General features: G+C 41.6%; 1 protein-coding gene across 3 annotated transcripts; it reads left to right on the forward strand.

The window, feature by feature from the left end:
* Window positions 1-921: 921 nt before the first annotated feature.
* Window positions 922-26,856, forward strand: porb (P450 (cytochrome) oxidoreductase b). Of its 3 annotated transcripts, none has more exons than XM_044120156.1 (17): window positions 922-1,023; window positions 5,545-5,728; window positions 11,919-11,967; window positions 12,279-12,407; window positions 12,598-12,750; window positions 14,873-14,997; window positions 20,603-20,692; window positions 20,848-20,946; window positions 21,181-21,297; window positions 21,386-21,504; window positions 22,800-22,981; window positions 23,098-23,247; window positions 23,336-23,597; window positions 24,720-24,865; window positions 25,228-25,313; window positions 25,454-25,640; window positions 25,739-26,856. In XM_044120156.1, the coding sequence occupies exons 2-16, from the start codon at window positions 5,559-5,561 to the stop codon at window positions 25,596-25,598; spliced, it is 2,022 nt and encodes a 673-aa protein (XP_043976091.1). In that variant the 5' UTR covers window positions 922-1,023; window positions 5,545-5,558; the 3' UTR covers window positions 25,599-25,640; window positions 25,739-26,856. The 3 variants fall into 3 exon arrangements, with proteins under 3 accessions (XP_043976091.1, XP_043976090.1, XP_043976092.1); XM_044120155.1 differs by having other exon boundaries at window positions 25,747-26,856; XM_044120157.1 differs by lacking the exons at window positions 922-1,023; window positions 5,545-5,728 and adding an exon at window positions 5,861-9,303 and having other exon boundaries at window positions 25,454-26,856.
* The last annotated feature ends 897 nt before the right edge of the window (window positions 26,857-27,753 follow it).

The following is a 27,753-nucleotide window of genomic DNA, read 5'->3' on the forward strand; positions in this document are numbered from 1 at the left end:
AGTTTTATTTTGTATGGTATATTCATTTATATCAATTCTCTGACCTCCTGACCGGTTGTATTACAAAGATGAAAAAGTTGTTATTGTATTTTTAATAGAGTAATAAAAAAAAATTACCCTATGATTATAACACTATAATCGACTTAAGTCAAAAGGACAACAGTATAAAATACATTTGAAAAATAGAGAACTATCTCAAAAGTAAAAATAAATGAAGGAGGTTTTACTAGATTTAATGTGTCAGTAGAAAGTGACTTCAATTTAAAAACATCAAGGTTACGTTTTCTTGACAAATTGTTGAAGCAAAGGTTTTGCTTCAAAGGAAATGAAACCTAGAAAGCTCCATAAGGCTTCCTGAAATGAACTGACAAGCAGATTCCGCCTATAAAATAACCTGAAAGCTAAAAATCTCACTGCAGAGAGCGTCTCTTTTCACTAGTCAGTGATGGACTTCTTTTAAATTAGCTTTAACGTAATACTTGGCTTGCTTACTTTCATGGTTGTTGCATACTGTTCTGTACATTTACATTTTAGTTTAGTACAACAAATACAGATGTGCCTGCAGGCTGAAGACCTCACATCAGGCAGCAGGGCTGTATCAGCCTCACGTCCTTGACATTGTGAACATAAACACTGTTTAACTTGGAGGAGGACGCTTTTGATGAATCTGCCTTCCACCTCAGTTCAGCTGGCTGAGTTGCATAACCATGACCCTTTAGCCTGCTGCACCTTGACAGTTATTTAATAACATGCGATTAGAGATTCCTGCTGATCGCTCCCAAATCATAAAATACTAAAAATTACAAGGAATAAAAACTTGCACAATAATCAAAAAGTCCACCCTAAAACATGACAAACAGATCTATAACTTCCCTAAAAGGGAAAACATGAGTATGATGGAGTGACTCGGACTGGATGAGTCCTCCCCCCCGCTGATTGGACGGAGTTGGTTTAGTCCTTCATGGCGTAAAGTTTCCTTCCGCATTGAGCGCAGTCTGAGTCTGACACAAAGGAGATCAGCAGGTAAGCTTCGCTCTTTGCTCACATTTTCTAGCCTGTTACGGACAATTTCACTCTGTGGCAATCTGCTGGGAAAGACAACACTCACCGCAATTGAACCACAGGTTCACATTGCGGAGAAACTTTTGAGCTTTTTAGCGATATGTTAGCTTGAGACCTGAGTGTTACGCAAACCGGGGAAGCTCCGGTTCGCTTCACGGTTAAAGCAGAATAATTTACACTTATGTGTCAGGATATAAAGCACGGCTATGCATTTGTTTACGTTCTGTTCTGTTTTCACAGCCACTCTTCACAATCCAGGACTTAGTCATACCCCGATCCTTGTCATTTCGTTTCAGATCTAAAATGTGAATTTTATTCCCAGTAATGAAGACATAACGCAAAAAAAGTGACTTTAGATTAAAAAAACACAACTGGTTCGCAGCTTTAAACACGTGCGACCTCACAAAAGCCGGTGGAAACCGGTGTCATAACCTGGACTATTACAGGTTATGACACCGACAAATTGGCGACAAATCAAAAGTTGCTTCTCTCCTAATATTTATAGCTGCAGGATGGTGCTCTGCAAACCGCCTCTGCTTGCTAATAAGTACATATTTATTATTGCTTTGACAGAAGCTGTAGAAACCTTTTAATTTGAGGTAAGTGATAAATAGTAAAACTCTCCACCTCACGATCTTGTGAACGTGTCAGCCAACAGTAGAGGTTATGTAGTTGTGAGTTGATCAGGGAGGGTATTGTTGACTTTTTTTATCCCTCGCCTGATTAGGTAATAAATGAAAACACGGAGTTGTATTTGAAATGGGTCCGACTTATCCTTGTTGAACCTCCCTCACTAATTTCAGTCTGATATGGTCTCCATGAATGAAAACCAGTAAGCTAATGGTTTTGCCTCAGAGTGTGCAGTTTGTTGCTATGGTGCACCGAGGTTGCCTTTATTGGGCTGGTAATTAATCCAGCAGGGAGAAATGACTAAACTATGCTTATGCTTGTTGTGTATGAGTGATGAGGTTTGTGTCCAGCAGCCATGATCTGGGGCCTCATGCATAAAATAGTGCGCAGTTTTCACACTAAAACTTGGCGTACGGAAAATTTTAGAAAAGAGCGGCGCACAAAAAAATCGGATGTATAAAGCGGCGCGTGTAGCGTAGTTGATTCTGTGTTGTATTTGTGGGAAATAACAGCCAGACAACAGCTGATCTGAATGCACTTTTAATGCTCCTGTATTCAAATAGCAGAAAATAGTAATTCAAAGTAGGCTTTTTTCGTCACAGTGCTCCACAGCGCCGTCTCCCACGGAATCCGAACAGAAAGAGCGCGTGGGAAAACACTTAACAGACTATAATGGTATGATCCGTTAATTTGTCTTTTTAAACGCCAAACTGACACTCAAAACAACAACTCATGAACTCAATATCGTTAACAGTAAAGATGATAATTTGCAATTTTCTTCGTAACACATAAGATTTTAATAAAAATAATAATTTTGAAACAGGAAGTTACCCGCTGTTTTGCAATGGATCTGTCGACTTTTCAAAGTAAAAGCTGTCGGTGCTCATATAATTTCCTACCGGAATAGCTTCTTACTTTACAATCTAGTGTAATAACATCACGCTGTTACACATGCACGCACGTGGTTGCACACCTTTCCTTTATAGATCCCAATTTGCGGAAATTGAGCGCAGCTGCTGGTCCGCCCTGTCGCCACCCATAAATACATATGTAAATTAGTATAAATACCCGGAAGTCAGCGACTACATAAGCAATAACCATGGCAACGTCTTGTATGCAGCAGTATAAATATTTTATAATAATAACTATATATTTTATTTAAAAGGTGCTTTCAGGACACATAAGGTCACCTCACAAAAAGGAAAATAATACATTTTAAAGAAAATAAATTAATAAATAAAGAGATTGTGCAAATGCCTGCGTGAACAGTAGCGCTTTCGGCTGGGCAGATAGCGTGTCAGAGTCATTTGAGTGGGAATGTGGGCGTTTATTCTAAATAGTGGAATCATGTGCATAAATTGTACAATTACAGAATAGAGATGCTTTTGATAGCCCTGTAGCACTTTATGCCCAGAAAAGCGCATTCAGAAAGCAGGCGGCTCGACTGAAGGGATGACTGCAGCTGGACCGGTACCGGTACCGCACGGCTCTTTAAGTTTTGGTCAGAGCTCCAGGATGATCAGTCTGGGGAATGTAAACACTAAACAAACCATCATCAACATTTCCCAGGAAATCAATATGATCTCTGGTCAATTGCTCCCTCTGAATCCTTCCATTGGCGATGTTCTCCATCAGAGCCAAAGCGCTCCTGAATACGTGTGATTATGCACAGCTTGATCGCATTAAAAATAATCAAACCTGTCTGGAGTTAATCGGCTAATCCAACCCTGTTTTCTTATTCAGTCGGAATGAAATTACCACATGGATGCATTTCATGCGCTTCGGCGCACAGAGCACTCTTTAAAAACAAAATCTGAGGAAAAGTTCTATTTACATTCGAGTGAGGTTTTCACATCCTTCTATTTTAATTTTTCTTACTTTGTGTGCGTGTTATGTTATTGTCTGAGGTTCAGCGTCATCATTTACGTCACAACAATCAAATATTAAAATTATGAAAAAACATCAGGTTTGAAACTTCTTGGTCTAAATAACATTGAATGTAGTCAGATTTCAGTGTATTTAGTGGAGATTTTACGCTTTGTAGTTTGATATTGTCCGCAGAAAAAGTTTGCCACCGAAAAGTGTGCGTATATATTTATGTAAAATTTTGATGCAAAGTAATTTTTTAAACATACCGACTTGTGCGTAAAATATGACGCCGCACATTTTTTCTGCGCACGCATGCTTTATGCATGAGGCCCCTGGTTATTTGTAGTTATGGCGTTCATTCTATCTCATACAGCGGCTTTGGTTTAAAGTCCTCATAGTGAGCTATGGTTTTTGGCTATATTACTTCAGAAGTTGGAAACCAATTTCTGACCTTTTTGTAAAGTTTTAACAAGCTGAGTTCTCTTTAACAAGTTTTAAGATGGATCATAAGGACAGTATTCAATGCTTTTTTTGCTAGCATGTTACTACTAATTATTGCTCTTCAGACAAGAACTAATGTTACACCACTTATATGAGAGTAGTTGTTGTATAACAGTGTTTTAATCTTAGTTTATTTATTTATTTATTTTAAAAAAGGACAATAATTATGAAGCTTAACATCTTGTATTAGTTATTAGTATTGCTAGCATTACTAAAACAACACTCGGTGTGTAATCTTAAAGATCCTATTTTCTTACCTTAACTTTGTGAGTAAAAGTCTGCCAACTCTCTCACACCCTGAATAAATAACAGATATGTTCTGACATGTTGTAGGAAAATACAATTTCCTTTTTAAATAGCTTCTGTTTCCCATGGTTTTAAGTGCCTGACTGATATGAATTGGCTCACAGCATAGTTTGGTTCACTTATTGTTCAGAGAAAGGTGAGATTCTGTCTTTTCTTGTGTATCTCTGATTAATAACGTGACGGTTTGCCTATTTTTCCTCTAAAGGACGACAGAACAGATGGAATATATCACATGTAAATCAGAAGATTGCTAAAAAGGGTTGCTGTTGTTCATTAGCTGTTTATTAAATATTAATATGAGAGTCAATATGCTGTTCTGCTCAAGCTGCAGATAAGATAACGGCTAAACTATTATCCAGAATTTTTTTTCTGAGGTGAATATCTCTTTAGGATGGTCTATATGACGTATTCCACACAAGAATTGTCGGAAGGAGTTGTCTTTTGTCCAAACCAGACGTCATTACGCAACCTAAGCCCACTGTGACTTTTGCTCCTGCTGAAATGAACAGCAGGCGGCTCATAAACTGGTTTACTTAATGTTTCAGTGAATCAGCAGCAGTCTGCCCATGTGCAGAGCCAGCACTTTGTCTAAGATGTTTCTCCTTTTTTTTGGAGTTGTTTTTGCTGTGTCACTTTTTGGTCTAGTGATCAAGGCAAATATGGGGGTTAGAAAAAAAAAAACAACCTGTAGTCATTGTTTTCCCGTCCCAAACTAAAAGAACACAGTGTCCTCTCCTGCTCAGCGTGAAAAGAGTTGATGTCGTTGGTGCCTGACAGGAGATTCCTCCGCACATCCAGGACACTGGATTACAATGTTAGGTTGTGCAGAGCCAAATGTAAGGCACATTATCCTGTAGTTTATGCATAAAAGCATTCATTGTGTTTTACGACCTATGTTGGCAATCTTGTTCCCTTCAGGAATTTCCTGAATCCTTAGGGATGTTGAGCCGTGAAGCTGAAGTAGGCTGTAACAAACGGATTACATTCACAAATGATTAGTTTGAGAAATGTGTAGCTTTTACAAACTAGTTCTTTTAAACTTTTGAAATGTATTCTTGCACAACAGTCAGATAAAAAGATATTACAGAGGAATTAAGTGTTTTACACTTACTACTGAATATTTATTCAGTATTCCTTCATTTAGTGAAAATAATTTCCTTGTCTTTTGTCTTGTAGCGCTGAGCGCCAACATGGCCGACATGGACCCAGAGACCAACACCAACACCGCAGGTGTAGAGGAGCCTCTCTTCAGCAACCTGGATCTCTTCCTCTTCTCTCTGATTGTGGGCCTCGTCATTTATTGGTTCATGTCCCGCAAGCAGCCTGAGCCCATCCCCGAGTTTAAGAAGCTTGATACCCCGTGAGTTTGTGCATTTATTTTTCTGTTCTCCTTAATTCAAGGTAGTGACGAAGATTTTCATCACTACATCATCGTGCAGTTTACTTTTTAAATGCAGCTCAAGGTTTCCCCCGAAAACCTGCGAAGCCTGGTGGTTGGATGTCAGGGCAGTCATTCATCCAGCGGCCCGCCATGTTTATGAGATAAAAAATGTTTAAAGTTGACAGGACATTTGAAAATATTACTTGATATTTATTTGTTATTGGAAGATTAATATCTAAACACCAACTATAAAGTCTTAAAAAATGCAAACATAAAAACAAAAAAAACAAAACGTAAATAAATAAGCAATGCTAAGCCTGGTGGGGGCATAAGTAAAGTAAAGTGGCCATACCTTTTAGGTCAGCCCACTTCTAAGGGCAATCCCAACAAAACTGTGTGCAAAGGCTATTTTGTTCAAGCTAGCACTATAAAGCATTGAAGCGTCTGTCTGAGCGTGCACAGCTTGACGCTTTAGGTAAATGTTTCACCAGCTGTGACCCTTGCTTCTCTCCGCCTCCTCATTTACTTTCAGGCTTTTTTGAGACAAACTCACCTGATTGGCTTGATGTTTTCTCTCTTGTCCAAGCCTGCGGGTCCTCCTCTATTCCCTCCCCTTGTTCCCTCCTTTATCACTTAATAGGGAGTAAAAGAGGCTTGGCTTTATTACATTGAACTCTCCCTGCACTGGCCACATTTTGTTTGGACTCTCTTCTTACACTGAATGATTTTTTTTTTGTTTGTTTCTTTGAAAAAAAAAAAAAAAAAAAACTCAACAAAGCCAGTAGCCTCTGCTGCATTCCTGGTATTGTTGTGTAAAGGGTTACAGGCTGAAATAGGAAAATCCTCAGCTCTTGTGTGAGGCACGATCTAAGTATAACCAATAAATCTCTAAATTTTACTTTAGAATTTGAAAATGTCAAAAGGGGTTCGTTTGGAAAGTCGACCATCATTCAGTATAAATCGCACCACATCTGCACCAGCAATACTTCACTGAATTAATTGGTGAAACTTTACTTCATGCTTATTGCAGTAGAAAAAATAAGCGTGATGCAAACATCTTTTCGCAAATAAATATCTGGACAGTGTGGTGTGTTTGTATTCACCGATGATGATTCTGCTGCATTTACAGTCGTGAGTGTCTTAGGGCATGTCTGTATTTAGGCTACACAGTTTTCAGAAAATGTTAGCATGTGGTACCCCTTACAAAAAAATCACGTCATCACATGTGATTTTCATGTGATCACATGTGATCACATATGGAAATGTGTGAATTACATGTGAATCACATGTGATTTTACCACGAAATGTTCCAAAATCACACGTATTCATGTGCTTTCACATGTGATTCACATCATTCACATGTAAAATTTGTGTGAACCACATGTGATCACATGTGGAAGTCACATGTGATTTTCATGGGATTTTTGTGTAAGGGACCTAAATTTGCAATTTCAGTTTTAAAATCTGATTGTCTAAATCATTATTTTGTGTTGCTTAGCACTTGGTGTAGTGAAGAAAGCTATTTGCAGTCTAGATTTTCTAGCACTTTTTCAGTGCTAGAAAAAGTGCTAGAAGGGAAAGACCTGTATAAAGTCAGGTCTTTCCCTGACTTTATACAGGGAAAGACCTAAAGCCGAATAGATATTATTTAAAAATGTTAAGATTATTTATTCATGAGGGATGGAAAGATAGAAGGAGACTGAAATACAGTTTGGAGAGTTGACTGCTTTTATGGGAGAGCTTCTTCTGTCTGCTTAATATAAACAAAGAGCTGAGGGTGGAAGTAAAGCTCAGGATTTGACAAGAGTTAATTAATCTGATCCTGGATATCATTGGCTGAACTGGGTTTATTTTACTGGACGACTGGACTCAGGCTTAAAGTCTACAGGAGGAGAGCTCAGAGTGGAGCTGCTGCTCCTCCATATCACTGCAAGTCAACGAAGATATTTCAAACATCTGACCAGATCCTCTGTCATAAATATAGATATGAAATTTTGGAAAAATATTTCTCATTCCATCAATCCCATCAAACTGAGGAAGGTAGGTCTTCTCGACTGCCAAGAAAAGGTACAGATCTTAATCAAACTGAAACTCGACTCTGACTGAAACAATACTCTGCAGCCGGCCTATACATTATCATTTTGGAAACTGATTGGTAAATATCATAGTTGTTAGAAAAGCTAGAGGTGGTTTAGAGGCAAAATGCAAATGTCCTTCTTAATCTGGGTAAAAATGATGTTCCAGGGTTTGGTTTTACAAAACCAAAATGTCAAGATGTTAAATAGACGTATTCCTTGCTGTGGTTTTGGAAAGAAAAAGAAAAAGTTGAGACTGTTCCAATGTTTTGTTTTGTGAAGGAAACGAGGACGAAGTGCTGAGACTCCTTTATTTCCACGATTAGTTTTTTAAAGCTTGATATTTCTTGGACTTTAGAAACCTTTCTAACCAGAGTTAAAAGTTTTTGACCCGACTGTATGAATCCCTGGAGGGAACGGATGCAGGAAGGGAACAAATATCAAGACAAGCAGGGAGCTGGACTCCCCTCCCCTTAAAGGGCCAGGGATTATCTAACTGTTACAAAGGGGGTGTAGTCTTTCATCTGTTTCCTGTGCTTTTTTTCTTTTTTTTTTCCTCATCCCTGAACCCGTATTGGAAGTTCTCTGGAGAGCGAGCCAAGTCCTTTTGTCCAAAAGTGGAAAATTGAGGCAGAAGACAAGCAGCCCTTTCTTCTCCCTGCCTTAGTTTTTTCACTCTTCTTTCCCCAGAGCCGCGTTTTTCTTCTTCGTTCCTGTCTGTGTCTGGTCGGAGCTGCACTGCTATTGGGCCATGTCACAAATGCAATCCTTTTATGATAAACGAGGTTGCCATAGCAATGACATTCCCCTCTCTCCTCCAATGAGGTGGGGGCAGGGGAGAAAAAAACAGAAAAGAAAAAAAAGAAAAGAAACACACAGCTCCTTCCCTCCTCACTGGTCCACAGAAGAGTTCCTCTGATAACCAGTCACATTTTCAGAATGGATTTTGTGGACGTTTTCCCTCCCAACACCTTTCAGAGCGCTGAGGGAAAGGGGTGGGGGTGAGGAGGAAGGCATTTCCAGCTCCTGATCATTTCAGTGTGTTTTTCGCGTGAGTCAGGAACTGTGGCTCTGCAGCTCGGCTGCGTTTTTATGGGAAAGTCAGTTTCCCACCATTGTGTTTCCCGGCGGTGGGCAGAGGCTGACGGCGGTCGCGGGCGGTCGCGCTCTCTGGGTGAACGTGTTTCAGACGCCGCTGGTTTCAGAGAGCGGCGCAGGAAGAGGAAGAGTTGAGATTGTGCTGGAGGTGAACGTGAAGGCTGGCTGAGCTTCAGACCCTCGCTGTATCCATCCGCCTGCCTCACCTTTCCATCTCATGCTTCTGGAGTTTGTTTTTTTGTTGTTGTTTTCTGGACTTTGAACATTGTGGCTGTTGGCTTGGCCTACACAGCAGTGCTAGTTCAAGTGTGTAGCTACAGGTCTGCATGTCATGGGCTGTGTCTTCTCACTGCCAGAGGACAGGAGAGATGCTGCTGAGAGGTCAGTAAAGTTTTTATTTTACCGCCTCAAAGCATCTTTGAGGGATTGTTCAACTAATTTGTATTTCTTCTGTCGAGGTTAATTCCACCTCGTAAACTTTAACCTAACGGGAACGCTGCACTAAACCTGCGGTTTAACCTTTTAAGACTGCGTTCTAGAAAACATACCGGGTTTCAGAGAAGTTGCATAAGAAATGGAGATTAAATCTGTTCATCTGCAAACGTAACTGAATCAGCTCATAATTAAGTGTTCTCAGGCTTGATCATTTCCCGCTCTGGTCATTTGCACATTTCCATCATGATTTTATTTGTTCATGAAACAATTTCAGCTCAAAGTTTCTCGCTGCCAAAATGAGAGAAATCCCACTGCTCTGGGTTTGCTCACACAGGTTGCACAATTTCTTCTCAACAGCGTGCAATACTTGTGTCCAATCGTATTTTAAAACATAATCACCTCATAGCACCAACATTACAAAGCAGTCCAAACAGCAAAAGTAAGAATCCCCACATAACTAGTAGGAGGAGGAGTCATTCATTAATGGTCTTCTGTCTTTGTTTTCTTTTTGGGGGGTTGAGGCGCTTGCAGAGTTTGAGTTCAGAACTTCCTGTATATAGAAACAAAAAAAGCTGTCAATACAAGTCGTCCTTCTGTTTCTCTGTCCATCCATTAATGACCAAAACAACTTCCTGTCGGTTACAAATTTTGACATTAAACTATGATGGAAATGATTTCATTAAAAATCTTATTCAGCATTTGTGTGTTTTGTTTTTCTTGTTAAGAACTGCATTAATAAGGTGGACATAAACGGCAACAGCAGAAAAACACAACTTTCAAAACAGGCTGACTGCACAATAGTCAATTTATTTTATGACTTTAAAAACATGATTTTGATGTATCAGGTGCATTTGGTGTTTGTGTAATCAGGGATCAATATTCTGCTCCAGAGGCCTGAAACTCCAGTCCTTCTGTGTCCTGAAACCTTTGGATGTAGGGCTGAAACGATTAATTTAATGAATTAGTTAATGGAATAATCCTGAAACTAATTTAGTAATCGAATAATCGTTACCTGGATGCAAACTCCAAAAAAGGTAAAAGTGATTTACTGGGTAAAACAGCAAAATGATTAAGCCAAAACTGTTTGGGGGGGAAAAAAACATGCATTTTGCATTTAAGACAAAAAACATTCTTTGTCTGTAAATATGTTTTACCAAGAACTCCGATGGTGCCGCAGTTTTAGTTGAACCCAGAACAAATTCTGTAAAATCCTCTTATCAAGCACATTTTATTAATTGGAAAATTAATCAGCAGATTATTCCTATATTGTATTGATGTCAAGTCGAACAGAAAAAGTTGAGCTTTTCACATGTTTGTGTTTTAATTTAGCTGCAGAATCATCCTTTGCTAAAAATGATCAAATGTACTCTAAAGGAATGTTATGTTTTAGGTGATACAATGTTTATTTTCTATCTTAAGAGGGATTTGAATAGTTTATTTGCATCTGTGGTGTATTTTAAATATTATACAAAATAGGCTTAAGTGGTCAATTGAAAAATGTGAAGAATGTGACAATTTTTTTTGTCTGAACAATTGATAATTGATAGAATAATCGACTGCTAAAATAAAATTAATCAGCAGCCCTGTTTGGATGTATCCCTGCTCCAACGCACCTGAATCAAAAGACTGAATTACATTGCTGGGATGTCAGCAACTTTTCAAAGACGCGGTCTTCAGCTGCTCGTTTGTTTCTGGTGTTTGGAGCAGCGATTTGTCCAAACGTTGCAGGACGGTGGCACTCGAGGACTGGAGTGGCTGACCCCTACTCGAATTGCACGCAGCTTTTCTCCTTTTAAAACATTCTGCAGCACAGCAATCTCGTTCTGCACTTTTGTAGTAAAAATCACAAAATGCATTAATTGTGTTTTTTTTTTTTGTGAGCCTGAAAATCACTTTCCTTGTCATCTTTTATCGATGGAGGCGATTCGCAGGTGTCTGCTCTGCTCTTTGATGCTTATTGTAGCGGCGTTGCCTTTTATTCAGCTTTTAATAGGTTTAGCTTCCTAAGCTCCTCCTTCCCAACCATCTGCCAGCACACGCTGTTTTGATCTGTATCAATGCACTGATTATTTTTGCACAAGTGCAGATGTCTAACTTACCATGACATGTGCCCTATTGAGATTAGATCACTTCCTCTTCGATACTGAATGCTTATGTAGAACTTAGCTAAACAGCTGAACCAGCCATAGTAACACTGTAACAGGTGCTATCTCACTAGTAATTACTCTCCCACCTGTTCTTTCTAGATAAATCCTTATCTGTCTCACAGTAAATGTTTCTCATTGATTTTCTCTGAACTTCACGTGCCTCAGTGTTCCCCGGATGAACTGGTTTTAGCCTGTAAAAAGGTCAAATCTCTGAAAATCAACACGCAGGTCAGAACATGGAAATGAGGTTTACTGTCTGTCACTCAGGTTGATCACTAAATAAATCTGAAAAGGTCATTCCTACATGTTTGTGCGCAGCAGTTGAATCTGCTAAGGTGTTTAAGAAAATGTGCAATTGATTGCGCCTCTTTTAAATGTTCTGGCAGCCTGACTCAAAACTTCTTTCTTTTCCAGAACACCCACCTCGCGGGAGACGAGTTTCATCGAGAAAATGAAGAAAACTGTGAGTGATTTCATATTTTTGTTTTGCTAACACATGTAGCTTCAGATTTCAAAACTCCTGTGGCCCTCTGTTCCCAAGCCAGAACTATAAATAATGAGGCTGAGTTTTGAATCCTGTGGTTTAGCAACAAATTGCTTGGATACCATGAGGGTTGTAGACGAGGCTTTAGTTATCATTGCTACATTTAAGCACATGTAAGTATTTCTTTTTTTTTGCCTAGCAACCAGACGGGATATATGCAATAATTTAAAGGGCCGATTCTGCCCTTCCATGTGCAAAATGTAAACATCTTTTTGTCGATTTGCGCTCAGGGAAAGAACGTCATAGTTTTCTACGGCTCTCAGACGGGGACAGCGGAGGAGTTCGCCAACAGGCTCGCCAAAGATGCTCAGCGCTACGGCATGAAAGGAATGGCTGCCGATCCGGAGGAATACAGCATGGTAAGCTGCATCAGAGAATCCACGCACTGCAGGAGTCACAGAAAATGACCTGCTAAATTTTTAACGCTAGTCATCGGACATTCAAATGCATGAGAATGCATGAACTCATAGTTCTTTTCCAGATGTAGAGAATTTATCAAAACGTTTTTATCTGTGCTGTGTTTAATGTCTGCACTTAACATGGTTTCAGGGGGAACTGGCCCGTCTGGCTGAGATTGAGAACTCTCTCGCTATATTCTGCATGGCCACATACGGAGAAGGAGACCCCACTGATAACGCCCAGGACTTTTATGACTGGCTGCAGGAGAATGATGATGAAGACCTCTCTGGCCTGAACTACACTGTGAGTCTTTATCATTAGAGTTTTTTTTGTTTTTTTTTTTTAAATAAGCTAGTAATGATGCAGGAACGATGCACTGGTGTGCAGAGTGCAATGCAGCTTGTGCGCAACACTGAACCTCTCGCTGTCATGCTTATCTTATTGTTCTTTTGCTGCAATTATAAATAATTTAAATACATCATCAGACATTTCTTTCAGTGTTTTAAAAAGGATGAGATCCATAGGATTTAACATGCCACCAGAGGCTTTAGATGATACAAAGACTGTACTTTACAGGAATGTTTAAGTTATGGTTTTGTTTATTCTGAAGGTTGTAACATTGGTGCATTCAGTAAGTAAATTTTTGTGCTTTTATATTTTTTTTCTTTGACTTTTCACTAGTAACTTGCCTGGACTGACTTTTAAGATAGATCCCACACACGCTGTGTTACAAACTCTCTCTTGATCAAGCAAATATGGGCTAATAAAAATGTCAGCAGTATGCATAAGTTATTTTTATTTTCTTAGGTTCTGTTTTTTCCACTACAATCATGCAAAATACCTAAATTTGCACTTAGTGGTTTAAAACTAATTCTCCTGATGTTTTCATATGAGGACAAGAAGCTGTTCTTACATCTTGTTCAACTGTTTGTATTTTTTTTTTGTCTCACTCACATTATGAACTGCAACAGGACTTTTGGTGAGGATGCAGCCTCTTTGGTTTTATTTAATTTAAACAAAAACAAAAAAGACATGAACATTTGTCTCCATGTTCTGCAGAGGAAATCATTAGTGATTAAGGTCATAGCGGTGGTACAGTAAAGTACATAGGATTTAATAGTTTGCTAATTATTTAAATGTGTTCAGTGCTATGAAAAAAATCTTCAAAGACCATACAGCCACAAATTTCCATATATTTTACTGCCATTTTATGTGACAGACTAACACAAAGTAGTGCATAGTTAACGAGTGGAAGGAAAATGTTAAATGGTTTTTAAGATTTTTCCTTTAAGGTTGAAATGTTGGTGTAGTTGCAGCAAGTGGTGGTAGTTCAAGGTTTTGCAAATTCCTTTGCAAATTCTGCATCCATTTCCATCAGAATCACTGAGGGCTTTCCCATTAAATTCAAAAATACTTTATTGATCCCAGAGGGAAATTGAATAACTACCAAAAAGGTTGTGGTGCAAGAACCAGTTCTGAACTTGCTCTCTAAAAGAACTGGCTTGCTTTTCCATCAACCAGAGCCAAAGTCAAAGCCATGTTATTAAATAACTATGAATGTCTCATTCATAAATTTTTTATCCTCCCCTGTTTTATTCAGGGTTTTTGTGGAAAATTGTAGTGCTTGGAGACAATTTTACCTCACAAAAATTCGGTTTCCCAGAATCCCCGCAAACCGATTGTATAACATCACCACCTTCCTTCATTAATGCTGTTTTAAAGAACCAGCAGTGCTGGTGTACGCTTCACAGACCCAATCAGCTGATTTCTGACCAGCTGATTATATCAAGAGACAAGCCGTGTTAAAGAAGTGAGTCAGAAATCAGCAGAAAATCATCAGCTTGTGGAAATAATCTGACATTTTACTGTTTTATCGCCTCTAACTCCTCATGAAATAGTTTATTTATTTATTTTTTTTTCCCCCTCTGGCCCAGCAGAAAGCTAACGCTGGGATAGCGCTGGCTTTTGGTGGTAGCACCAGAGTTTCTTTTGGTTAAAAACTTAAAGAACTGGTGATTAGTAAACACTGAAACCAATTTGTTGGACCCAAAGTTGTGGGTCCTTTGAGTCTAAACAGATCTTTTCTCCATCCTTCACACTAGATGAAATATGGTAACTCACATAATAAGTGTAGTTAAATTCTGCTTAAAACATACTTTTATTAAAATTTTAGTGTTTAGATCAAAGTAAATTAAAATTTTAACATTTAGGGGAACATTTTTTTTTAATTAAAAATATAACTACTGAGTTTTTTTTCGAGCATCATCACTTAGGTATCATTTTTGTTCAATGATATCAAGAGCATTTCCACTTGATTGACAACTTAAAAAAACAGCTTATGAATTTCTAAATTAAAGTGGTTATTTGCTCTTAAATGGCAGAACTATGTGCTGATCCTCTAATATCTCTTGCTGTCTGTCTGCAGGTTTTTGCTTTGGGCAATAAGACCTACGAACACTACAACGCTATGGGAACCTATGTAGACAAAAGGCTGGAAGAACTGGGAGCCAAGCGCATCTTTGATCTTGGTCTGGGTGATGATGACGGCAAGTGAGTATTCTGGTTAATATCCAAGAATGGTTTGTGTTCAGTCAGTATCGAAAGTTACTGCCGTAACTACGGTTCTATGAATCCCAGATGACCGCCAGAGGCGGTGCTTCAAGCACTGAATGATCATTCTTGCGCATGCGCAGGTCGAGTACTAATGACAACAAAGTCACCTGTGACCTGCCGGGAACCCACGTGACTCTATATAGTCACGTGGCACCCGGCAATCAATCCCTCAATCTTCTCGCGAGAAGCAGAGATTCCGAGGGACCAAGCACTCTGGCGGTCATCTGGGATTCATAGAACCGTAGTTACGGCAGTAACTTTCGTTCTATTTCATCCCTACTGACCCCCAGAGGCGGTGCTTCAAGCACTGGATGACTCATATCAACAAGGTCACGAGGAATCAGCAACATTCAAGGGACAACGACTACACCACCCACCCTAATGTGATGTAGAGGCATGCTGCTCCAGGATGCCTTGAAGCGGATGGGGCGCAGCCACATTCACCCTGTAGAACCAAGTAAAGGTACTAGGTGATTTTCAGGAGGCCGCACGGCATATAACATCCAAAGGCACCCCAGTCATGGCAGCAAACGATGTCGACATGCCCCTTGTAGAGTGGCACTTCACTCCTGCCGGCAGTGGCCGGTCCTGCAAGGCATAAGCCTTGGAGATCAAATCCACAACCCAGTGTGCAAGTCGCTGCTTAGAAAGTGCCTGACCTTTCCATGAGCCAGCGTAGCAAACAAAAAGGCTATTTGTCTTTCGGAAGGATGCCGTGGCATTGATATATGCCTCAAGGGCACGAACAGGACACAGTGGTTCAGAGGGGCTACCAGTGTCAAACCGGGCAAGATGGAGCGGCTGGGTACTGCCTGCCGCCAGTGACACCTTAGGAATAAATGCTACGTCAGACCACAGTGTAACGCCTGAGCCATCAGGATTCCACCGGCAGCAGGGCTCAGCTATCGAGAGAGCCTGTAATTCCCCCACACGTTTTGCAGAAACCATAGCCAAAAGGAACGCTGTCTGCAGTGAGAGCCACTTGAGGTCTGCCGATGCCAGGGGCTCAAATGGGAGGGACCGAAGAGCCTCAAGCACAAGAGAAAGGTCCCACGCCGGTGCCATAGGGCGGTTGGGTGGTCGCAAACGCCGAGCACCCCTTAAAAACAGCACAACGTCCTTGTCTTGGCCCACAGAACAACCATTCAGCCCGACATGCCAACAGGAAATGGCAGCCACATACACCTTCAAGGTAGACGGAGACCGTCCTTGATCCAGTAATGCCTGCAGGAAGGTCAGTATGTCAGAAACTGAACACTGCACCGGGTCCCGCCCTCTATTACGGCACCAGGTCGCAAGACCATCCACTTGTTAGCATAGACAGCTCGCGTGGACGGCGCCCATGCATTAGCCATTGTATGCCCTATGGACCCAGTGTATCTTGAGAAAGTGGACCCTGGCCTTGCAGGGGTCAAATCCAGAGCTGGAGCCGGTCCAGTTTGCAAGTCTGGAAGAAAGCTCTGAAGAGCCAGAAGTACAGCCCGCAACTGTAGGACATTGATGTGTTCCCTGCTCTGCCGCTGGGGTGACAGGCAAGCAGTAATTGAGATGGAATCCATGGCAATGCCCAGGAAGACAGTCTCCTGTGAGGGAGTCAGACTGCTTTTCTCCATGTTCACCTGCAAGCCCAAGCATCCCACATGATGGAGCACTAACCGAGTATCTCGAACCGCCTGGTCCCGTGTCGCGGCACAAATGAGCCAGTCGGCCAGATATGGGAGGATCCTTAATCCCTGTGCCTGCAGAGGAGAGAGGGCCGCTGCAACACATCGGGTGAACACCCTGGGAGACAGTGGAAGTCCGAACGGGAGGACCCTGAACTGGAAATGCCTCCCCTGAAAAGCAAAACGAAGAAACCGCCAATGGGGCGGAGCGATTGAAACGTGAAAATAAGCATCCCTGAGAGCTATGGAAGTGAACCAATCGCCCAGGGAAATCGCCTGCAACACTTCCTTGGTGGTCAGCATATGAAAAGGCATGGCCTTCAAGTACACATTCAAGTACACTTTGAGGTCCAAGACTGGACGCAGGCCCACGGTCTTCTTCAGAACCAGAAAATACATGGAATAAAAGCCCCCTGGATCCAGCAGGGGGTCCACAGGCACTATAGCACCCTTGGCCAGCAAGGTGCAGATTTCTTGGTTCAGTGCCTGTGCCTTCACCGGGTCGCGGATCACAGTCATCCTGACCCGGCCGGGGATAGGTGGCCGGCGGCGGAATTGAAGACGGTACCCCCGGGACAGGGTGGAAAACACCCACAAGTCAGGGGTGTGGGCAGCCCAGAAGCTGAGCTGTCCCGGAGTAAAATAACCGACTGCCGTCCCTAAGGCATCATCTACGGGGCCCCCGGCCCTTTGAAGGCCTGGGAGGACGCCGGCCAGACTGAGCGGCTCGAAAGGGACGAAAGGACCTTGTCCCAGCTTGGTCTGGAGCTCTGTTTCTCTGATCTGGAGCAGTTCCCTGGACCAATCTCTGACCTGGTACCAGACCCTGGGGCTCAGTGGAAGAAGGAGAAGGCCCTGAGGACCTCCGTGAAGGACCCGCAGCTGCCCAGGTGCTGACTGGCTGGCGATCACATCTGTGAAGCCCTGCCAGCTGTTGCCTTGTTCTAGAGGCCTGAGCTGTATGGTCCAAGGCGTCCAGTGCCGCAGAACCAAAAAGTTCCCCCGGAACCACAGGCAGGGCCCGGAGGGTCCTCCTACAAGGCTCAGTAAGTGGTGACTGCGCCAACCAGACCTGGCGGCGAGCGTGAACCAGTGTGGAGAGTGTGCGTCCAAGTTCCCTCGTCATAAGAGCAAAGGCCTGCAGAGATGCGTCAACCAGGCCTTGCGTGGCATGGTCCAGTGGAACAGATTCCAAGGAGGAAGACAGGGCCAGCATAAGATGGGAGAGAGAGTTCCCAATCCGGCCCATGCGGGCCCCAGAGTCATAGGCCTTGCAGAGAAGGTCGTCGGTAATACGGCACTGAGGACGCGGACAACAGGCATTGGGCCGCAAAGCCTCATCAGGTGGGATAATAAGAGAGGCAATGCCCGGTTCCACCGCTGGCATCTGCCCCAAGCCAACCCTGGGTGCCTCCTGCATAGCTGCCAGGACCCTGCCATCCGTTGTCAGACGTGAAAGCGCCTTGGTGTCTGACCAGCAAGCATGTAGTTCCCGCACATACTCCACCGAGGGAGGAACCACAAAGGCAGTCTCTGATCTACTGCGCTTAAAGAAGGCGCTGGAAGCCGTAGGCTGGGCCTGAGGAACACTAATCTGTAAACGAGCAAGAGCCGTTCGAATAGCGGATGTCACAGACTCCCCCGTATCCTCCTGGGAGGCAATGGAGTCCGACCCAGAGGCCCCGGAGCCCAGCTCCGGAAGGTCCTCACAAAAATGGGTGCCAGAGGCCGCCACAGAAACAGCATCGTCGTCATTGACTGACATTTCATCCTGCTCGGGAGGGAGAGCCGCGCCGCGATCACCAGCAGTCTGAAAGGACTGGAGGAGGGCTTTCATTTGGGCCATCTCAGTAGTGAGATGATCCACTCTCGTGGACAACCTCCCTGCATCGGTCCGTCTGGCTCGCTTTGTCGGTACCGAAGGTGCAGCCACAGTAGATTGTTTGCACATCGCCTTCCCCATCGGAAACTGACTACATGGCGCAGCGCCCGCCCAGTCGGTAGGCTGCTCCAGCGCAGCCAACCGATCCAGTCTGACTGACCGGGGCATGACGCAACAGTTGGGGCAAGCGTTATCCGACAGTGCCTCCCGGAGATGTTCCACACCGAGGCAGGAGGGACACAAGTCATGCCCGTCGTCGGGCTGAAGTGGAACCAGACAGGTCGAGCAGCATAAATTATCCAGCATCATACTGCTGAAAGGCGTGATTAGCCCGCCAGCAACAAGAAGTCAACATGAGCAGAAAACGCTACTGGCGACTCCGTTGTAGGAAAACCCCCGTAGAGGTTCCAAACTCAGCGTGAGCAGAAACGCCACTAGCAAATCGATTATCAACCAAAGATGAACTCAGCACGAGCAGAGACGCCACTGGTGAGTCAGATAAATAACAGCAAAGTAAAATGGACTCAGCACGAGCAGAAAACGCTACTTGTGAGTGTAGATAAACAAATTGTAGAAGAACTCAGCGCGAGCAGAAACGCTACTGGTGAGTGTAGATAAACAAACTGTAGAAGAACTCAACGCGAGCAGAAATGCTACTGGTGAGTGTAGATAAACAAATTGTAGAAGAACTCAACGCGAGCAGAAATGCTACTGGTGAGTGTAGATAAACAAATTGTAGAAGAACTCAACGCGAGCAGAAACGCTACTGGTGAGTTCAGGCAAACAAACTATAGAAGATAGATTGTTTATCTACACTGGTGAGTGTAGATGAACAAACTGTAGAAGAACCCAACGCGAGCAGAAATGCTACTGGTGAGTGTAGGTAAACAACTCAACGCGAGCAGAAACGCTACCGTGAGTCAAAAGAGCCACAAAAATTAACCTGGCAAATCAAAGCGAACAGTAAACTACTGCCGAGAAAAGAAGAAAAACTTACCAGTCACCGCGGCCACCGCAGATCTGGTAAGGTGAAAGCAGCTTGTGCAGCCCCTGGAGGGCGAGACTTACCTGCAGCTCCGACCAAACCCGGTCACGGGGCTACCAGCAAGAAGCAGCTAGGAAAATAGTGGTACACACAGAAGCAACCAGCTTCACACGACCACACACCTGTACTCAACACACCTGCGCACGAGAAGAACAAAAGGGATTGATTGCCGGGGGTCCCCGGCAGGTCACAGGTGACTTTGTTGTCATTAGTACTTGACCTGCGCATGCGCAAGAATGATCATTCAGTGCTTGAAGCACCGCCTCTGGCGGTCAGTAGGGATGAAATAGAAATTTAATTATGTCAGTTGCCACTACTGATCAAAAACCAGCCTTTGTTGTTCAGACTGTGGGGATTTTTTTTAGATTTTTCATCATTTTTCCATACCAGTTCATGAAAACAACCAAAATTCAACCTTTTTAAAAATAAAAGCAAAAATATGTTTCTTTATTTTTACCCTAACAGATGGTAGCAGGCAGTGAGTTATCAAAGGAACGCATTTATCACAAAGTCATAACAAATCATTCTGAATAAAAGATACTTAAACTTTCAGAGACACAATATGATTTTCACTTCCAATAGTGAAGACTGTTTGGGGGAACATCGTCTGGTGGGTGACTTCGCTAAAACAGCCTTGAAACATATTTGAAGTTATTCTGGAAGATAAGGACTCCCTTGAAAAAGAGATTCTTAAACTCAATTAATTTTAATCTGTTGAGGCTGAAATAATAATAAAAAAAACTGGGAATGATTTTGTATTTGCCTTTTTCTGAACTACGATCTCTATCAAGGAACATGCTGCACATTTTCTATCTTTTTGGGTACCGTTCATCCATCCATCCAGAAACTTTAGTCCAGAAAAGCTGAAAATTGAATAATGTGCTGGAAACTAGACATTTTTTCCAGTAAAAGCCTGGTCAGCAAACTTCCTGTTGTGTTTCTTGGTTTCAGCCTTGAGGAGGATTTCATCTCTTGGAGAGAACAATTCTGGCCGGCAGTCTGTGAGCACTTTGGTGTGGAGGCGTCAGGAGATGAGTCAAGGTGCGTTCATGGTCAAATTGTTTTTGGAATATGTTCATTTCATTTTTCCATTATTGTCCTCCTGAGTTGTACTTTTCTCACACTTGGTATTGAGCTTGTTTTTTTCTGTGGGTACGATGAGCCCATATTTAGTCTCCCGTTTTTCTGCCATGCAGCATTCGGCAGTACGAGCTGAAGGTGCACACTGACGTCAACATGAACAAAGTTTACACAGGAGAGATTGGTCGTCTGAAGAGTTTTGAAGTCCAAAAGCCGTAAGTTCAGACGCGTCCTCAGAGTCCACCTGAGCGCAGTCATGTATCGCTTTTCACCTACAGTAATATATAGTCTGTTGCAAAACGCACTGAAAGTCACTTAAGAAAAATTAAACTTGACGCCCCCTTGTGGTCACAGAAAACACTTCACAAAGGAAGTTAAAACTTTTACTTTTTTTTTGTCTTGCTTTAAATAAGTGCTTATTTGTTTTAAATATTTCATTTAATTTACAGACCCTTTGATTCCAAGAACCCATTCCTGGCTCCTGTCACTGTCAACCGTAAACTCAACAAAGCTGGCGACAGACACCTTATGCACCTAGAGCTGGACATCACAGGCTCCAAGATCAGGCAAGGCTGCTGGGAAACTGTCTCTCTGGACAAACTTGGCTTCATAGTTTCAGGTTTAAAGTCTTAACGTCCTATTCTGCCATTTCAGATACGAGTCAGGAGACCACGTCGCTGTTTTCCCCACAAACAACTCAGAGCTGGTGAACAAGCTGGGAGAGATCCTTGGCGTGGACCTTGATGTGGTTATCTCTCTCAATAACCTTGATGGTATTTCATTACCTCCATAGAGAACCTTGGCCACAGAAGCCCCGCCCCTTCACACTATCATGAAATCCTTCACTGATAATCTAGACTTGCTTCGTCATCCTTTTGAATGCATGTGAAGCAACTGCATGTTGACGTTTTAATATACAGTCAAGGTTTAAATGGTTGATGATTAGTGACATATTTGCAGAAACTTTGAGGCGTTAGTATTTTTCTCAAATTGTTTTATTTGAGACGACGATGAGGAACGTGCTACTAAATCTGATGAGTATCCAATTGTCTTCAGAGCGTCTGTAGTATGAATGGTCATATCATGGCAGAAGAAGCCAGGCACAGTAAATGATAAACAATAGCTGAAAATTATAATTATGAAAGAATGTGTGTCAATGAAGAGCATTACATTACAATTCTTCCATTTCTGGATCTGACTACTTTGTTGCAGTCAGTGCTCCACAAAAGGCCATTTCTGTTAGTTGTGCTTCTTTTTATTAACTTATTTTGTGTTATGATTTTGTGACAATACTATTGGCTAAAGGACTTCAAAATCAATCCATAAACACTTCCATTCATAATTACTTTCATAAATAATGCGCTGCGGTGTGATGTCAGCGTTCTTCTGTGCATTCAGGTCGCTTTGAGGACATAAACCATGAACAGAGAAGTCTGATTGTGGTGGCGATTAGGATTTCAGTAAAACATTGGAATCGAGCATCTAGACCTGCTGTGTTAACGAGGAATGTTGCAGAAATGTGTTGCCAGCAAGGCCAGAGCTTGCGAAGCGTAAACCAGCAAGAGGAGACATTAATAGGCACGATAATTCAAAGAGTTATTATTGAGGACAAGCTGAAATTTTGTTGGAGGTTCACAGCTCAACCACTGAACACTGGGGTAAAGTTATTTCCTCTGATTATTTGGGGCGTCTGGTCAGAGTCTGGCTCACAGCGTTCCATCCTGATGTGATCTTCGTGTGGATTTCCCTCACATTATGAAGCACCTTGTCGCAAGGAAAAATATAAATAATGTTTCAGGTCAGACTTTTGAAGTGTTGGACCCTCAGCTGGAAAGCTGTGCAGAAAAGTGAAGTTTTCATATATTAGACATATTTGCCTCCCTCTGAAGCTTCTTAATATTTTGAATCCTTCTTCAGTGTAACATAGAAAAAAGAAAAATCTGAAGATGAAAATGTTAAACCAACAAAACACATTAGTGTCCAGTTATAGCCATTAGTGCACAAAGCTAATGGCTATAACTGTGGACTGTTGATGGAAATACTAATCAGATTTGTGATGTGTCTCCAGAGGAGTCCAACAAGAAGCATCCGTTCCCCTGTCCCACCACCTACCGCACCGCCCTCACTCACTACCTGGACATCACAAACCCTCCCCGCACCAACGTCCTGTACGAGCTGGCGCAGTACGCCTCCGACCCCAAAGACCAGGAGAACATGCGAAAGATGGCTTCCTCATCTCCTGAGGGCAAGGTCGGTGATGAGTTGATTCAGAGCAACTTTTAACCCCAAAAGCACCAAGATTTTGTCATGTTACTTTGGCTGGTGAGTAAATGGTTTTTCTTTTATTCCCACTTCATTGTCTTCAGACTCTCTACCAGAACTGGGTGTTGGACTCCTGCAGAAACATCCTGGCCGTTCTGGAGGATATGCCTTCTTTAAAGCCTCCTATTGACCACCTGTGTGAGCTGCTGCCTCGTCTCCAGGCCCGCTACTACTCCATCGCCTCTTCGTCTAAAGTACTGACCCCTTTACAGACAAGACGTTCTTAAAATGCGTTGTCACTTTGTCGGCGACCGCTCCTAATAAATTATGTCTGCTCTGTAGGTTCACCCCAACAGCATCCACATCTGTGCCGTGGTGGTGGAGTACAAGACCAAGACGGGGCGCGTCAACAAGGGAGTCGCAACCAACTGGCTGAAAAACCAACTCGTCAACGGCCACAAGTCCACCGTGCCCATGTACATCCGCAAGTCCCAGTTCCGCCTGCCATTCAAGGCCTCCAACCCAGTGATCATGATTGGCCCGGGCACTGGGATCGCTCCTTTCATGGGCTTCATCCAGGAGAGAGGCTGGCTCAAACGGGAAGGTGCTCAATCATCTCTCCGTCTCAAAGTGTTTGTCAAAGTGTTGTTGTTGTTGTGATTTTACGATAACATCAGGTGAAGGACTGGGATATTTTTGTCCTTGTTTAAATTCCCCAGTCCACTGAGAAGGTGAAAAAAAAGAGCATTGCAACAAAAATATCTAGAGCCAAGAGTGTAACAGTACAATATGCAAATAAACCAATGTCATTGTATATGAGATTATTTAAATGTAAAAATATATATGTTTTAAATATAAAATTAGCTGTGAAAATAATCTATTAAAATGTTAATGAACTTTATCTGCTATTGTCAATCATGAATTAATTTGAACTGTCGCCGTGTTTCATTAAATAAACCCTAAAATCTGATTGGTTAACCTGAATGACATCTCCAAGTGAAAAAAATGGATAAAAACTTGATTGAATAAATGAAGCTGAAATGAAAATATAGAAGGAATAAAAGCTTATTAAAAATATATGACAATATACAAATAAATAGATACTAAAGAAAAAATGTTTTAATCAAGTCAGGTTTTAGATTTGTTTTAAAAGCTGGCTCTGCCCCCAAAGAGAGAAAACAAAAGGTGTTGTTATTGATTGGAAAAACTACAAAGCTCTTAACACGAGGCTTTAAACGCCCTTTTGAGAGGAAATTTAAAGCAGGTCAGTTAGCTTCCTTGTCAAATCCTGAAAAAATAGTTGGTTAGTTATTGACAAAGAGCTCCTTCGACATAAAAACTGTGTTTAACAATTTATGGTTTGAAAAATGGGACTTCAGCAGCCGACTGAACCCCATCAAAACTATCTGTTATGAATCTTTCTGTATGCAGTTTGAAGGTATTGAAGCTAATTTGTGTGTAGCTCTAAATTCTGGTCAACTGCAGTGAATGCCGTATTAAACTGTCTTGATTTTTGAAATAACTTAAAATAAGAGTGTAGATAATCGAGTTTATTAAGATAAGTTGCTCAAGATAATTCAATCATTTTTAAAAATTGTTGTGTAAAAAAAGTGTTAATTTGAACTTTTAAGAAACCTTTTTCAAACAAAAATAAATCCATTCCTTAACAACTTAGCCACTTAAAGGATTTGGCTTTAAATGTAACACAGATGCTTTTACTCCACAGGGAAGGAAGTAGGAGAGACGGTGATGTATTTCGGCTGCAGACACAAAAACGAGGATTATATTTACCAGGAGGAGCTGGAGGAGGCAGAGAAGAACGGCGTCTTAACGCAGCTTAATGTTGCTTTCTCCAGAGACCAGGACCATAAGGTCAGACTGTCTACATGGCTGCTGCAGCTGGACATTCCCAAGCTGCTGCAGCTGAGATGGTTTTTCTTCAATAGTGTGTCAAAAGTTGCTTTAGGTTTTTATGAGAAGTGAAACATCATATATAATGATTTACTAAAACATATCAATAGTAAACATAGATTTTCTGCTCTTACTTACTTGGTGGTACTTTAGTACTCTTACCCAGTACTTTACTGTTTTACTACTTTACTAGTACTATACTGAGTTTTCTAGTACACTGTTATGTATGTGGTAGTAAACTTGTTTTTTATGTTTTCATATTTCAAAGGTTTATAAACTCACAGCTGGAAAATGTTTTCTTTTCCCCATTTTCTAAACTCCAGGTTTATGTGCAACATCATCTGAAGAAGAACAAGGAACACGTCTGGAAGCTAATCAACACAGATAATGCTCATATCTACGTTTGCGGGTAATGACCTAAAACCTAAAAGCACCTAAAGCATGGTTGGCTTTTTCATAATTTTTTTTTTCTGAAGACTTGAGACTCCGTTCTTGGCACCCCTTTTTTTGTAAATAATCCATCTACACTTGGTTTGCTTTATTCTCCAGTGACGCGAGGAACATGGCAAAAGACGTGCAGACAGCTTTCTACGAGATCGCAGAGGAATACGGCAGTATGACGCGCACCCAGGCCACAGATTACGTCAAGAAACTGATGACCAAGGGACGCTACTCGCAGGACGTGTGGAGCTAAAGAGCCTTCAGCGCAAAAGCCTTACTCTTCACTTCTGAAGTGGTAGTTTTAAAGTTCCCGTTTTTGCAGTTTGTTCTTCAGGACTGAATATGAAAACAATAAAGTCTTGCTCACTTCCCCCTCTTCCCCTGGTTCACGAGGGCTACAGGTAGCAGAGGATGATGAGGCAAACCCTACCTCAGCCGCGTCTGGAGTTCATGTCAGCATTTCTCACCTTCACATCCTGCATCACATGTTTCTGTAGCGCCTGCGTTTTGACGTGTTGTCAGGTCTCATGGAGATTTACCTCTTTGGCTTCCAGAGATCGTCAAGAGTCTCTTGCATAAACACAAAATAGTTTGGCTGCAACTTTAAAAGTTTGAAGATTTGAAGAAGTAACCCGCTGGAATCCAATGTCTTTAAAAAGAATCTAGAATCAGCCCAGAGTGTTGGGATGCAAAAGGATCTTCGGATCATCTATTTGAGAAATCTGTAGTTTTTCCACCTTTAGCTGGCGATGCGGAGGGATACATGATTTCACATTAAATGATTCTGACTTCAGCTGCTCTGAGCTGATCTGGTAGTGCTTTTTTAAGTACTTTAAATGTGTAAAATACTGCTAAAAGTAAAACTGCTTCATTGGTATGTTAATGTTTGTCTTTGTACTTTGACAATTGAACTGAATGCAGAAACCTTGAGATCATTTTTTGTAACAGAAACTTCAAAAGTGATGATAATTTACAGAAAAACGTGAGATTATGTGCATTTAAAGTCCATTTGTCTCCTGCTTTTAAGCCTGGGAAAAACAAATCTGTCTGAAACATTTGAAACAAAGTATGACCATTGAAATGACGACTTTATATACATCAGAGGAATATGGATTGAACTTTCATGCGAGAACTCTATTTTGTGATGTTTTTGTCTTTCTGCATATATACCACCATGTATAGACCATCAACCAAGAGTTTATATTGTGTGTTTGCTGTCTGTCAGTCAGTGCTCCTTTTCTGAGATCATTTGAAGGGGGGGATGGAGGTCAGCCGACCATCTGAAGTTCAGTCTGTGCCTTTTTTAACTCTGCCTTATTGTAAGACGTTTGCATTAAAACCATGATGTTGTAGAATTATTTTCATCCATGCTTACATTTTCTTAGAAAATTAAAAACTTAAAGAGACACTTTATCTGGCGCTGTCACTTTTTTTGGCTATTACACTTTATAATGTAATTATTTGTATGGAGGCATGCATTTTTAAAGAATAAAATTGGACTAATTTGTTGGGATTATGTTTTTCTTGGAGGCAAATGGCTCTGTCAGCTGTGATAACTGGATATTGGACATGAATTGAACTTTAATGCTACACATTGAGTAATAGAACTAATCTGATTTTGTCCAGATAATTAAAAATAAGAGTAACAAAACTGTTGTAATTAGTAGCTCAGATGCTAATTTCACCACCATGCTATTTACTTGTGGAAAATGCAGATAAAAGTTTGTAAATATGTCACACTCAAAAAGGTTGGTCTTTAATATCTTAATGCAGACTGAGCACCCCCTTTACTCCCATGTCCTTTCATAAAATGAATTGCAAGCAATAGCCTTCACAGGTCACATGCTTAATAAATGGAGTCCACATGTGTGTAATTTATTTTCAGCTTAGAATCAGCTGTTGTTTGAAGGTCTTAGGTGTTAAAACGGAACAAACAGCATCACGAGGAGAAAAAACTCAGCAGTGTTCAGATATACAGCTGTGAATGAGTTTAAAGCAGAGCTAGGTTATGAACTGATATCCCGAACTTTTAACATCTTGCAAAGTTCTGTTCAAACCATCACATGAATTGTATAACGGCAAACACATCAACACAAACCATCCATTTAAGCTGACAATCCAAGCTAGGCAGCTATAATAGTTGCTGCCTAGCTCAGAAAACAGTTACCTGCAAGTCATTTGGGGACACAACAAAACCTGAAAAAAGTGAAATGCTATAAAAACTAATACTTTTTAATCCCAAAACAGTACCTATATAGAAGCATGGTGGTGGCTGAATTTCTCTAACATGGACATAAAAGCTGGTTTGTTGGTGGGAAAGTGCTTGAGATGAACATTGGGAAAGCCCTGGAGAAAACATAACTCCCAGGCTTGAAAAACTTGACACTGGGGACAAAGTTCACCTTACA

The sequence above is a fragment of the Gambusia affinis genome, linkage group LG06, assembly GCF_019740435.1.
Source record: "Gambusia affinis linkage group LG06, SWU_Gaff_1.0, whole genome shotgun sequence".
Taxonomy (NCBI): domain Eukaryota; kingdom Metazoa; phylum Chordata; class Actinopteri; order Cyprinodontiformes; family Poeciliidae; genus Gambusia; species Gambusia affinis.